The 14005-nt window shown below is 34.8% G+C and overlaps 1 protein-coding gene across 2 annotated transcripts; it reads right to left on the bottom strand.

Annotated features, from left to right (window-relative positions):
• Positions 1–309: 309 nt before the first annotated feature.
• On the bottom strand, positions 310–11923 carry Tm2 (tropomyosin 2). 2 transcript variants are annotated; one of them, XM_017616286.1, is made up of 5 exons: positions 11841–11923; positions 4766–5194; positions 4468–4687; positions 4210–4387; positions 310–863 (listed from the first exon to the last, which is right to left on the bottom strand). In XM_017616286.1, exons 2-5 carry the CDS (start codon positions 5137–5139, stop codon positions 781–783), a joined length of 855 nt encoding a protein of 284 aa, XP_017471775.1. In that variant the 5' UTR covers positions 5140–5194; positions 11841–11923; the 3' UTR covers positions 310–780. The 2 variants fall into 2 exon arrangements, with proteins under 2 accessions (XP_017471775.1, XP_017471776.1); XM_017616287.1 differs by lacking the exon at positions 310–863 and adding an exon at positions 3452–3766.
• Between the last annotated feature and the right edge of the window lie 2082 nt (positions 11924–14005).

Genomic DNA, 14005 nt, shown 5'->3' with positions numbered 1-14005 from the left:
GCAAATACAAAGAATATCTCGGCTCGATATGTGTTTTAAATATTTTTTGTTTGTTTTGTTTTTTATTATTAAATTAAATATATTTAATTTAAAGTTTTATCATTTGCTCTCCCAGTGTAATATTCCTGATCAACGTCGAACAATATTTTCTTCTCTCTCTATATGTTAACTTGTGTGCTTGTGAGTAAACGAAAAACAAAAAAAAATTACGAATTTTAAATATACCAAAACAATTAAATAAAATAGCTAAGTGAGACAATTGGACAAGGCAGTCGGTTTGGTTTTGTTTTTGTAGTATATGTTGTTTTTTATAACAAAAATTTTAATTTAATTTATAAAATTTGCTCGGTTTGGTCCAAATTTTCGTGTGCGTGTGTGTACATACATATACTATGTATAAATATACTTTTTTTTTTAAATTATGATATGAAAATTGTAAAAAGTGGTTTTTAAAATTTATTTAATAAAATATTAATTCAAAGCGCGTATGTTTCATCGACTTTGCATTGCATTAATGCATTTTTTTACTAGAAAAATGAAAAAGCAATTTAAGGTGTTGTTATTGCTGTTGTTGTCGTTAATAATTTTTCCATCTTCATTATGTTGTTGGTGTTTTTAACATTTATACAATTTTTTTTTTTTTGAATTTACAGATTGTTATAATATTTTGCAGTTGTTGTTGCAATTGCATTGACTCCATAGCGAAGACTGCGTGAGCAAACTTTTCTAGTACTTTTTGCTAGAAAAGCACCGCTGTCTTTACATTTCGCCGCAAACAATTTAATAACCAGCCAATTCGGCGAATGTGGAGTCCATCTCGTCGGCGAGCGACTTGAATCTGTCCTTGTTGACGCCCAATTCGTCTGTAGGGAGAGAATGAAGAAATTATGGGGTTGAGACAAAGGAATCAAGATATATACTTATAAACAGAGAGTACAACGGTGTAAAACAAGTAAACATTTAAAATATATAGGCTGATATGCAGCTCTCAAGAAAAAAATTTGCATTATTTCGTGTGTGTGTGTCCAAGGAATTTTGACAACTGGTACTTCACCAGCCTGTTGCCTCGCTCTTTCCTCAAGAAATAATAGAGCGGGCATATATTTCTGTTGCAAGCATGGGTTGCCTTGTGCTCTTTTTTCAAAAAACACGTTATAAAACCGTAGTAGAAAGCGTAGCAAATTTCTTAAGAACTGCGTCTGCCTCAAGAAAATTTTGCACAAGAAAATCTCTTAGCCATTTCTTGTACGTCATTTTGTATGGATTTTTTGCCTTTCTTGAGAGCTGCATACTGGCCTTAAAACACAATATAAGTGCAAGTTACAAGCAAGTTGCATTGAACGAAATAAAACGTTGCAAAATTCAGGCATTGTTGCACTAAAAATATGCAAAGGTTTGATTAATAACTAGGATGAGCTTATACAATGTATGTACATGTAAATATGAATAGGGTGGAAATAATTAAATATATAAGTTCAAATATCATATTTTAATGCGATCAGTTACAGAAAACTAAAAATAAAAAATTTGTCTAAAGTGGCATTCTTTGAAAAAATTCTACTTTAAGTTGTTAAACCTTTTATGCCAGGAAGAAGGCGTTAAGTTTTCATTTTTCATTATTTTACAGATCATCTTTTTTCAGATTTGCATATCTTTTTATTCACTGCAAAAGATCATCTAACTTTCTCGCTGCATCAGAGTGGGCAATAAAAATGAACGAGGCCTGATTGCGTTGATTTCCCAAGAAAAAGCTTCGACCTCTTCAAAAATGTTGTGTGAATACTATGGATATGCTAAGGCTAAGCTTCGTCGCGTAAGGAAAAAAACTTTTTTGTTGTATAAAAACAAGTATAGTTAACCGGATGTTACGAAAGAACTATGTACTTAAATAGGTTGAAGATTTTTAAAGAACAAAGCGATCGCAGAAAAACCCGGTTCAAGACATATATGTGTATACATTAAGGTGCCGATTGAAAATGTGTTTTTTTTTTGGAAAATTCAAGACCCTATCCTTTAATTTTATTTTTATGAGAAATATTATTGCCTATTTTTATAAATTTTTTTAAAAGTCATTTAGAGGCCGCGACCTCTCGATTTAGGTCTCAAAATACGATTTCGTAGATTTATGAGTTTCTGAATGACTATTTTTGATTCGATTTCAAAGACCTAATATGATCTGAGAGGTGGATATATAGGCCTTTAAAATGGTGTATAATGTTTTATTGTCGGACTTGGCTTTTTGGCATTTTTTATCGGGGAAAATAAAAAAAATCCATATTTCTCTATTTTTTTTTTAATTTTGAACGTCGATAATTTCCACAATTTCAAAATATGTAGTACTATCTAAAATTAAATCTGTTTTTAAATAATCTGATAGCTCATTTATTGCAATCGCCCAAAAATTGTCGAAGTTAGGCGATTTTTCTTAAATATGGCCTTGAATTTACATATATTGTGTATTTATCGGATTTCAGATTTTTTTCTACCAGTGTGGCTAAGCAATTCATCAATATTCATTCAAAATTGATGTATACAATCAATCTTTAGCAAATAAGTGTTTTTTCAAGAAATTTTAGAAAAATGGGGTGGTACCGCCCACTTGTATGATATATGCATATCTCAAAAACTACTTGACCAAATTTGGTATACACATTGTGCTTAGCCTCCTTAAGGGCTGTCTTAAATATTTTTGAAATCGCTGATGCTGAGTCCCTACCGTGAAGTAATACCCAAAGATCGAAAGCAACCTTGCGAAAGTTAAGGGGAAGGACAGGACACAATAAAATAATGTAAAATCCTTAACATAAAATTATAAAATTTTCACATTGTCGCCTTGTAAAATCATTTAGGGTAAACAAATTAAAAAAGGTTTCAAGCTAACAAAACTAAAAATACTACGAGGATTTTAGGTATTAACTAGTAGACATGTGCTTAATATATATAGATTATTATTAGATATATATATATATATACAAATGTACAAATGTACATACAGTATCATATGTATTTTTGATTAGGTGCAAGCTTAAATAAAAAAAAAACAAATACCATATACACATTTATTTAACTAAAAAATATTAATTCAACATTTTCACCTTTGATACATTTCTACAGAATCTGGACTGACTATACGGCAAATTGTATTTGCCTTCTCACATGTTTCCTTATTTCATTTTGTTGTTGTTATGTACACAGTAAATTTAGATTTGCTCAGCGGCAGTTGATTAGCAGATATTAAAAGCGCAGCTGACGAGCGTGGCGTTATGAAAAATAAATGGCTAACAAGGATGTTTATACTTGTTTATTTACAGTGTATTTGGGTGATTGAGAATGGCAGTTTCATTTGGTGAAGGAGAGAAATGGCGAATGTGCCGAACATTGGTTCTGTGATGATTTGTTAAGTGGGATGAAATTTAGTTTTTCACAGTGTATGTGTAATTTGGCCAAATGCCACTGATTCAGAGTGGCATTGAAGTATTGTTTGTGGAAATGGTCCCAATATGAATTTGTAAATTTTTGAATAAAGTGTAGGGGAAGAAATTGCGATTTGTTTTTGTGCTTTTTGGCTTGGCAAAAATTTTGAAAACAACAAATTTAGTTGTTTGTATATTTGAATGCAATTGTCTTGTTGAGATTGAAAGATATGCGAAATATATGGATATTTTGCAGTGAAATTCGATTGTTTAATATCCAGTAAGTTCGGCGAATGTTGAATCCAAATCATCGCAGATTGCTTTGTATTTTTCTTTCTCATGGAAGAGACGGTCTGCAAAAAGCATTTTAACGGTTTTTACATATTAATAAGCTGTATTAAAAGCAATCTAGAGTATAGTAGTAGAAGTAGTAAGAATTAAAAAAAAAAAAAATCCACGAAAAATATTACAACTCATAGAAACACTACATCAACAATGTTGAATATATACAAAAAAGTGTTTCTATCCTTTATACAAAGTAAATACATATATACAAAAATATACATATAAAAAACTTGTTTTGCTGCTAAAAACGCATAACCAACAATTTCGTCAGTTAATTAGTTAAAGCTAAGCATTCATTATATTTTTATTTTTATTTTTTTTTTAAGCATGATTTTCAAAAAAAAAACAAAACTAAGTATAATTAAAAAAAAAAAGTCGCGCAAAAATATTTTACAAAAATTATTCGAATTTTCTTAATTAAAAATGGTTTACACACTACGCAAAATCTTACCTTCTAGCCTGTCGACTTCCTTTTGCAGACGCTTCACTTGCTTCTCAGCGTGTTCGGCGCGCTGTTCGGCTTCCTTCAATTTCACGGACAGAGTCTTCATTTCACGCTTGAACTCCTCAACACGTTGGTTGGCCTTCTCCTCCGACACTTCCAAGGATTTCAACGAGTTACCCACAACCTAAGCAACAGATAACCAAAACAGAAACGTATAGCTGTTACTCTATCTGCGGAAGAGCGCATATTTTCCATCATTCCCACCTTCAATTCTTCTTCAAGTTCCATAATCTTGGCTTCACCGGACCTGACACGATCTTCAGCCACTTCCAACTCGTCTTCAACGAAGGCCAGCTTACGTGATACTTCATCGGACTTGGTATCAGCATCCTCAGCCAACATACGGGCTTCCTTCAATTGGTTGGTCAATTGGTCCATACGTTCCTCATCCTGCTGTGAACGGTTCTCCAATACTTTGCACATACTAGATGCATTAGAATAGAAATTTATGTTAAGGTTGCATAACATAAATACTCATAATTAATGCATTTCACTAACTAACCGGTTGTTCTCATCAGCGGCTTGTGTGGCTTCCAGCAATTTCTGTTGGGCACTGGTGGAGCGTTCCTCGGATTTCTCCAAATCTTCCTCAATCTGTTGTACCTTACGGTTCAAGGTGGCCACCTCAGATTCAGTGGTGGTCAATTGTTTCTCCTTCTCTTCCAATTCCCGGTTGGCCTTTTCCAATTGTTCCTTGGAGGTGACCAAGTCAACTTCCACTTGTACCAATTTCTTCTCCAAATCGCGCAATTCCTCTTGCAATTTGTCGGCGCGGGCATTGGCATCCTTCGCTTGATTTTCGCAGGTATCGGCCTTATCAACGGCGTTATCTTTCTCAAGCTTCATCGCTTGCATCTTCTTCTTGATGGCGTCCATGGTGTCTGTGTTTTTGTTTTACTTAGAGGAGGGAATAAAGAAATGAAGAATAACACTGCAAGAAAACAAAATGAAGATCGCATGGGTTAATTGATACGGCTATTCGAATGGTAAAATCACGTACATATTTAGCAAAGGCATATATATACATATCGTCGTTTACAGTGCAAAACCGCGTATCAGCAAAAGGCAAAACTGCGTATGTGAAGTTGTAGAAATTATTTTCTAGAGCGTAAAAACACTCTCATTTCAAAATGGTTCTCGTTTTTATAAAGCAATCGCATTTATGGCTAGTATATTTCAGGACGAATGGATAAAGATTGAGCCAAGGGCTTGTGTGAGCAAATCCAATTTTTGGCTGCCAANTCATTTCAAAATTGTTCTCGTTTTTATAAAGCAATCGCATTTATGGCTAGTATATTTCAGGACGAATGGATAAAGATTGAGCCAAGGGCTTGTGGGAGCAAATCCAATTTTTGGCTGCCAATGTCAGTTACGCGGTTTTGCAGAACGACGATACGCGGTTTTGTACTTTAAACGACGATATGCATGTATGATCATTAGGGTGGTCCAAAATGCTCTTACCCCCCAGGTTTGTTCTATGTCGAAAAAAATATACCCCTATTTTTATTTCGGAATAAAAAAATATTTAGAGCCCACTGAAAGTTGTCCATGCATTTTACATGAGGAAAAAACACTTTTCGTAGAAATGGTTTAGAATTTATGAAAATCAAAAATTTTCCGAGCGGAAAACTCTAGTTCTTTTCAGGGACTTCCAATAACAATATCCAATTGTTTATTTACCCATTTTTAATACTAAAGGTATTTTATTTATAACCCCATTGCATTTTCTGGCATCTAATAGGGGTTTTGGCGGGCCTATAAAATATATAAAATAGTTAAATATATAATTGGGTATTATTATTGGGAATCTCCTGAAAGGGTACAGAATTCCGATCGAAACATACTGATTTTCAAGAATTCTAAATTGTCATATTATATAGCCGTATCAGTTTGGCGGGGATGCCAAACTCCTTTTAGTGCTGTGGAAAACCTCTTCGTAGTCAGGCGGTAGAACATCGACTCCGTCGTTATCGACTGGGGCCTCGGGTTCATCTTCTCGCCAACTTTCCGTGCTGCTTCCATTCTGTAGGATGGAAAAGTGTTCCCTTCATAATTTAAGTACGATCTAGACATCCGCAATTAGGTCGCCAGGTCTGGTAAAATTTTCGGGAATTTTTCCTGTCGGCCAGCACTTCAAGCCCTTCGCACTTACGTATTTTGGCTCCTGTCTTCTTATTGCGGCAAATACGTCTCGCTTCCCCTTCAGTTCCTTATAGCGGTACCACATTTATATTTTTTTCTCTGCAGCTTCCTGACACTCCTCAACATACAATTAGTTCTTTAGGGCTCGCTGAAATCCTACTACTTCTTCGGCGGCGGTACTTAATGAGCGGGAAATGTGATTCCATATGCTCGCATATATAGCGAGCCGCTTGTTCCAAGACAGACGCCCGCCTGCAGCCGCACCTACTGGTAAACAGACGCTGCATACTTCAATGAGTTCTTAAACCGAATAATTCGAAGTGGCCCAACCGAAGCTCCCTCTCTTTCTGCCGTGACCCAAATCTTCACTCTGATTGGTTACTGTATCTCGCACATGGCTTGCTCACGTTGCCCTGAGTGCAAGAGTCGGAATTGAGTGTAGCTGCATACCCAAAACAACTACTATACTCCATTATAAAATTACGTTGCGCAATTCCACCAGCTCCGTCATAATTGGGAAAGACCTCTCCGAGCCGTTCGCCACCAAGCGGGATTTCAGACAGGGCGGCTCCCTTCCATGTGACTTCTTTAATGTGATATTGGAGAAGATAATAAGAGCTGAAGAACTGAACAGCTCAAGAAGAATATTTTATAAGAGCGTGCAATTGCTGGCGTATGCCGATGACATCGATGTCATCGGTAAAAAATCGCGAAGTCTGTTCTGCTTTTTCCAAAGGGGGATAAGGAAGCAAAGCGATTGGGTTCGCTGGTCAACGAGGACAAGACAAAGTATCTCCACGTCACTGTTGTTATAATGTTATAATTTCGAGAAAGTAGAGAATTTCGTTTACTTGTAAACCATAATTAACACTGATAATAATGTCAGCATGGAAATCCAACGCTGAATCACTCTTGCCAACATGTGCTACTTTGAACTGAGTAGGCGATTCAGAAGTAAAGTCCTCTCTCGAAGTGCGAAAGCCACACTTCATAAGTCACTCATCATGCAGGTGTTGGTATATGGCGCAGTGCATGGTCAATGACAACATTCGATGACACGGCACTTGGAGTATTCGAGAGAAAGATTTTGAGGGCCTTTACCGCAGACCTCCGCAGAACTCCACAGGAAAACACCGATGGCCTACCAATTGTCATTGTGACGAGCAATATGATTTCGTGTTTTAGTGTGTTGGCAGTTTGATGTCTTGATATAAGCATTGGCGCATGACGCCACCAGACAACATTCTCTCAGTTTCGGTGTTTCAAAATATTCAAATCTTAAAAAAAAAACTTGCTGAATAATTTCCTGACACGTAATCGAAAATCATCCAATAGGGAATAGAATCTTATTTAGATTTAATATCAAAATTTCATCGATGTTACCACCAGCACGCTTTCTTTCAAATGAAAATATGGCTGCAAGCAATAAGCGCTGACATATATTTATTATTTCTTATATATACTAGCTTTCATTGAATATCACCCATCGAAACTTTGAAAAAGTGCATTGGGTTAAGTTAATAATACGCTGACCGAAAACACAGTTCGCATCTCTGGCAATTTCATGGTTTGTACCAAATATGTGTACACTCACCACTTTGCATTAATTTTTATTACAAAAATCCAATAAAAACGTTTCTGACCATTTCTCATTACATAACAGGAGCAACAGGCAGCTAACTAATCGAGTCCTCAACTTCTATACATTGCATATGTACAAATTGCATACGATTCCATACCGCCAAAAGCAAATCTAAATCGTGCAAAAACAGCGATGTGCGGCGCAAATGTTGATCACGTCGTAATTGGTAAAAAATTGATTTTTTTTTTATAATTCAATAACATATTTTTAATATTTTTTTTTTGTTTTTAATACATTTGCAAAATATGGCCTATCGGCACCTGGAATCAGTTTTTTTGCTCTCCTGAAAAGTTATAACTGTTTTTGTTGGCGCAGTGACGATATACAAATTTACGATTATCGTCAATAATCACGTTCACGACGCAAAAGCAAAAACAAAAACATATAAATTTTTGTTTTTGTACTCCTGCTATCACCTAATATTAATTCGCCTTGACGAGAACACTCCCATTTACTTTTCCAAATATTTCTAGTGCATACATAAATGCAAGCATGGAGTTCCTATCTCGATCGAATTAAATATGTACTCCTAATAAATAGGTATTTGCAACTAAGACTGCTCAAAAAAACGAGCCATACAAATTGAAATTCCAGACGAGGAGGTAGAAAGAGTTGTTGGCATCCAGTTGATGATTTCGTTCACCTGTCTGCTAGACTAGTTGCCGGGCCAGCGGTTGATTGAACGTAAAGTGGCTAACGTAGGGTCTCGTGCATTTTTTTGTGCTTAAATGTGCTCTTAAAACTTTTGATGGAGACCTTTGAACTTTGAGAGGCCAATATAATCGATATTATAATATACTAGTACCCGGCAAAATAATAGGGTCGCTCTATATTGATAAGTTTTGAATAGCAGTTAATTAAATTTTAAAATTAAATTACCTTTTTTTATAAAAATTAGTTCATTCTACAATAAAAAACCATAACAAAGTTTCATCAAAGTTTGGCACTTTGTATTCAGCATTTTTAGAGAATTGCCAAAAAACAACGGTATTTTGTATTCACTTCAAACTAGCACTATGTATATTCGTATTAGACTTCTGAGTTGATGGTCGTCAATATGGATATTTAACTTTTTGGATTCTAACTGCTCAATTAAACAAATGTGGACTCATCTGAGTTCAAATCTCTGCCAAATATGTCCCAGCACAGCCTCTATTACATAAATTACATAGAATAGAAAAAAGATCGAAAGGCTATTCGGAAAGCTACGAAGTAATTAACAGCCGTTTTTACAAAAAAAAAAAAAAACAAAGGAGTCATTAATAGTCTGAAAATATTGCCTTCCATCTGGCTTATAGCATTTTCCAAATGCTTATGCCCAAGATTATTTTAATGTTCTGGCGTAGTAGGAGGTTGTGTACATACTTGTACATATGTATGAATGTATATCTGCTATGCCACGATATCATATACTCCAAACTAACTTTGGACATTACCATATGAGTTTTCACACCCACATGTGTACATATGTATGTACATACAAAACAACATTTCCGAAGATCGGACTAGCCGATCGATGAGAACTTGTGCTCGGTAAGCTTTCGTAGGAATTTTTAAAAATATTTTATTTTTTTTTTTTTTGGAAACACCGTCCAGTAGGTGTTGATTTGAATGTGTATTAGTGAAATGGCTGTGTGGGCGATTGGAGAATGGTGTTTTTTTTTATAGCCTCAGTGGCCCCTGTTTATGCAAATGCGCTTGAAATTCTAGAATGTAGCATATTTTGGAAGGCAGTTTTCTTTTTTTTCGCCCCAAATAATGATATTGTTTTGATGGTATTAATTTAAATTTAAATTTTTGTTTGGTTTTAGGGACCATTGAGTGTGAGGTCAGCGTATTTGCATAGGCGTTGGAATCTCTTTCAAGGGTCTAGACTGGTACATACTGATTAGTCCGATTAATAGGACATAAGAAATTTGGTTTTTTTTGTATCTGATTATGCAGGAAATCCAATTAACCGGTACACTTGTATTTTGAAATTTGTACGAGTAATTGATAAATACAAGCGTGTATAAATTAGCCGAGGGATACTGTTCTATGGTTCTAAAAATTCTGGAGTTTCAGGGAATCTTCGGAGCCATATAGGAAATAAAGGAAAAAGGCCTTTGTAAAACTCTAAAAAATGTACGTACGCGCATAGCTCCTAAAATATTATGTATATTCATATCTGATGAACTTTCTAAGCAAGAACCGTTTTGCAAATTATTTAAATAATTTTTTTTTTTAATTTATTAGAGATCATAAAGAGTGGTTAATAGGTACCTACATATGTGTGTACCTTTCAGTAAGCTCATTTATAAAAGGGGTCTATTTTCAAAGCTTGCGGATGCATACATACACATACATAGGTACATTTTTAGGTGCGTTTATTTTAGATAAAATTAAAATTTTTGTGGGCGTAAAAAAATAGCATACTTTTATTCGTAAACTGAACAGAGGTGACGACCGATCGCCCGACAAACTCAAGGATAAATTTCGAATCAACGATTGCCAAAAAATATTATGAAAGCCGCGAGCGAAAGCTCAACAAGACGATCGGGTGGATTAACATTTTTTGAAGCGAATACGAGTGCCAAAATTTGCTCAGCTCCACTGAAATCATAATAACGTATACACGCACGTATACACTTGAATGTAAAATAAATTTAAAAATATTTTACGTATGTGGTGCTGTATGTGTAAAAGTGCAAGTGAATGTGTGTGTGTGTGTGTGTGTGTGTTTATGTGGCAGTGTGTCACAGAGTGAGCGCTGCTTGAGCTTATAAATAAATGGTTTAAAATATGCAAAAATAAAAAAAAATATGTATGGGAAAGATATCAAAATTGTTTATGACAGGTGTTTCTATGTGTCACTAAGCCCACGTACCTATATACATATGTATGCATGTACTATGTGCGAATTTATGTATTATGTATGTATGTATGCATTGGAAGTGATCTGCAAGCCTATGCCTTCATTTACGTTGGCCAACAGCTTTCCTGCTGCTTTTCACGACCGTTTTACTCGCCGTCGTGTTCGCATTGTTCGTTTTGTGTGTACATGAATTTGAAATCATAAGTGTGTGTGCGGAAAATGGCCATAAGACCACTTATAAAAAAAATATAGCAAATAGCAAATTGAAAATGAACAAATACAATCATACTTATACGGAAAAGTGTTATAAAATTTGCTTTTGTATGTACCTAAAAATTTTATTTTGAGCATGTATGTTTCGTTAGTATCTGTGCTATTCGGTTACAAAATTCCTTATAAGCGAATTGCTGTTAGCATAAAAAAAAAATATTTCGTTTTTTTTTTTTGTATGAATGGCCTATGGTGGATGTAAAAAAAATATTCTCATTTCAGCTGAGCCGTATTGCATAATATCAATTTTTTTAAATTTATTTTTTTTGTAATTAGTAGCTGCAGGTGAAATTTCTCTGAGATACGTTCTTGCACTTAACATTTCTTTGAACGGCACTTTATTATCATTTGTTATTCCCAAGCACGCGCACACAGAATAATTTAATTATTTTAATAAAAATCGAATTTAAAAATATGTATAGACTAATGCAAATAGTTACATATTTATGACCACCAAGTAACTTTCAACGCTGAAATTCTGTCTTTTACACAAAATCGCCGTATGCTTATTGTAATTTAAAACTTTTCATTTGCTTTTCTAATTTTTAAGAAATATTTTTTTATTTTTTTATTTCATATTTATATTAATTCAAAATCAATATGTAGATGTGATTAGATTCCCCAGTCGCTTTTAGAAATCCTTATAAGCGTCTGCAGGCGCAAACTAACCTTAGCGTTCCAAACACACTATACGCTGTCAAAACCCCGAGAACACTGATGCAAGACGAACTTTCCTAAAGCAGAAAGCCCCCAACCGATGGTGAACTGGGCGGCTGTATGTGCGATCTCAATGAAAAGTCACAAACACTATGTACAATTGTTTACATATAGAAGAAAGTTCTATGTGTGCATATGCATATACTTGCATGTATGTACATACATATGTATGTAATTTTGCACCCATACCCATAGAACATTCGTTGTGAACATAAGAAATTTCTCTGATTTTTCCAACGTAGGAATTAAATTTCGAAAACGAAAAGCGCAGAAAGGAAGAGCAACGTCAATTTACGTCACACTCGCAGTGCTCTCCCGCAAAAGAAAGAACTTTTAAAGAGCAATTGTGTGAAAAAGTTTGAAAACTTCCCGACTCATGCATTTTGAAAATTTCCCAGCTACATATGTATGTATGTTTGTATGCATGTATGTATGTACGTAGATCGAAAATACCCCTAACGATATATTTAGGAGTGAGTATCTTATTTCTGTAAGGATTTTTTTACGAATCTTCAAAGAAAATTGAGTGAAGTGGTTGACACGAACTCAAAAAAAATGAACTAAGGAAAATTAAGGAAAATTTTGCTGGAAACTCTTCACATTAGAGCATAATTTTCATTGCTATACCGATTTCCTTCCGAAATTTCATAAAAGAATCGTAATGTGCACAGTTTATTTTATTTTAGAAAATTCGACAAAATTTGGATAAGATCTTTACGAATTCTTTAAAATTTCTCTACAGTTCAGAATGCTCTGAGAAAATGGTTTGCGGGGTATATACTTGGATGCCTCCGCACGCATAGGCACCTGTATATTTGCTCTGCTTATACACATACAAACCCAGTGGAAAAATGGAATACATACATATATGGTAATCGGAAAAATAATCAGTAAAACAGCCCTTTTCACATTCGAAAATGCATTATTTTCCCACGACGATGTCTAAGAAAAGTAAGACATTCAATTTTGCATTACGAGTGATTTAATATACGCCAGCAATTGTACGCTGGCGTATGCCGACGACATCGATATTATCGGTAAAAACAAGGGCTACGTCTGTTCTGCCTTCTTGGGATTGGATAGAGAAAGAAGATGTGATTTTCCAAAATAATGGAAACAAAGAAAACAATCCCAGCGAGTGTCGCCCTGACAGGTATGTCTCTACTCCAGTTAAATTCGTTCTGCCTCCTTATTATTTCAATAAAATTTCCCCTTCTAAGTGAAGCTGAAGCAGAAAATCTTTACGCTCTGATGATTCCATACAAAAAGGAAGGAATAAAATCGAAAATCCATCGCTTCAAAAAATCAAAAATAAAGGCTCCTCGTACTAGAGGTATACGCCGCCGCCGCCGTTTTTTGTCATTTCTCACGCGCCGCCGCGGAGTCACGAAAATATCGGCGCCTAAGGAATTTTGTACAAAATTTTCATGTTGTATGCACATTGAAATACATCGTTTGAAGGAACTAAATACTACGCGTATAAAAACATTATTTTACGAAATGAAAATTACATTTTTAAAAGAAATTTTTGTTTTGCATAATTTGGGCCACTGAACATTGCAAAAAAAATCATAACTCAGAAAAAACATTCGATCGAAAGCGTTTATTTCAGTTAAATTGGGGTCGAATACTGGTAATCTGACGATATTTTCCGCAGTAGAAAATTTGTTTCAATACTACAACAACGTCCCACAGACATATACAAGAACTAGGTGGCTGTGTTAAAATTACGTTAGTATTCCTGAGTGGTGGTCAAACCTCAGGAAGGTTTTGCTCCGACGCATCGCAATATTTTCTACACAGAGTTAAAGTCCCCCTTTACTATTATTTTGCATTACATTCTGTTCTCCTTAGACAAATTTGGCGCTTAATATATTAGTGGAAATTTTAACCATTTATAAGCCATTTTTCAAACAGTGGGTCAAAAAGGCCCGTTCTGGTGGGAGTTGATGGGTTAAACTTTTGGAAAAAAAAAAATCGTAAGAACTCCGTAATTTAACATAACGGTTGATAAGTTTATTGCAAAAATTTATTGATAGCGACATAAATTACCCCAATAACTTAACTTTTTAAGTTGAAATATTACATACGGATTTGTAGAGTACATGGAGATGTAT

This window comes from Rhagoletis zephyria, unplaced genomic scaffold, assembly GCF_001687245.7.
Source record: "Rhagoletis zephyria isolate East Lansing unplaced genomic scaffold, Rhagoletis_zephyria_1.1 Rzeph_scaffold_01173, whole genome shotgun sequence".
Classification (NCBI taxonomy): Eukaryota; Metazoa; Arthropoda; class Insecta; order Diptera; family Tephritidae; genus Rhagoletis; species Rhagoletis zephyria.
Note: the sequence above shows the minus strand (reverse complement) of the source record. Positions and strands in the feature narration are given on the sequence as shown.

What these genes read in the sequence shown, in the direction of transcription:
- Tm2 (XM_017616286.1), bottom strand. Translation starts at nt 5,139, where the DNA reads ATGGACGCCATCAAGAAGAAGATGCAAGCGATGAAGCTTGAGAAAGAT. An exon ending in AACTTGAAGAAGAATTGAAG is followed by an intron (nt 4,388 to 4,467) that starts GTGGGAATGATG and finishes TCTGTTGCTTAG; the next exon opens with GTTGTGGGTAACTCGTTGAA. An exon ending in GGAAGTCGACAGGCTAGAAG is followed by an intron (nt 864 to 4,209) that starts GTAAGATTTTGC and finishes CTCTCCCTACAG; the next exon opens with ACGAATTGGGCGTCAACAAG.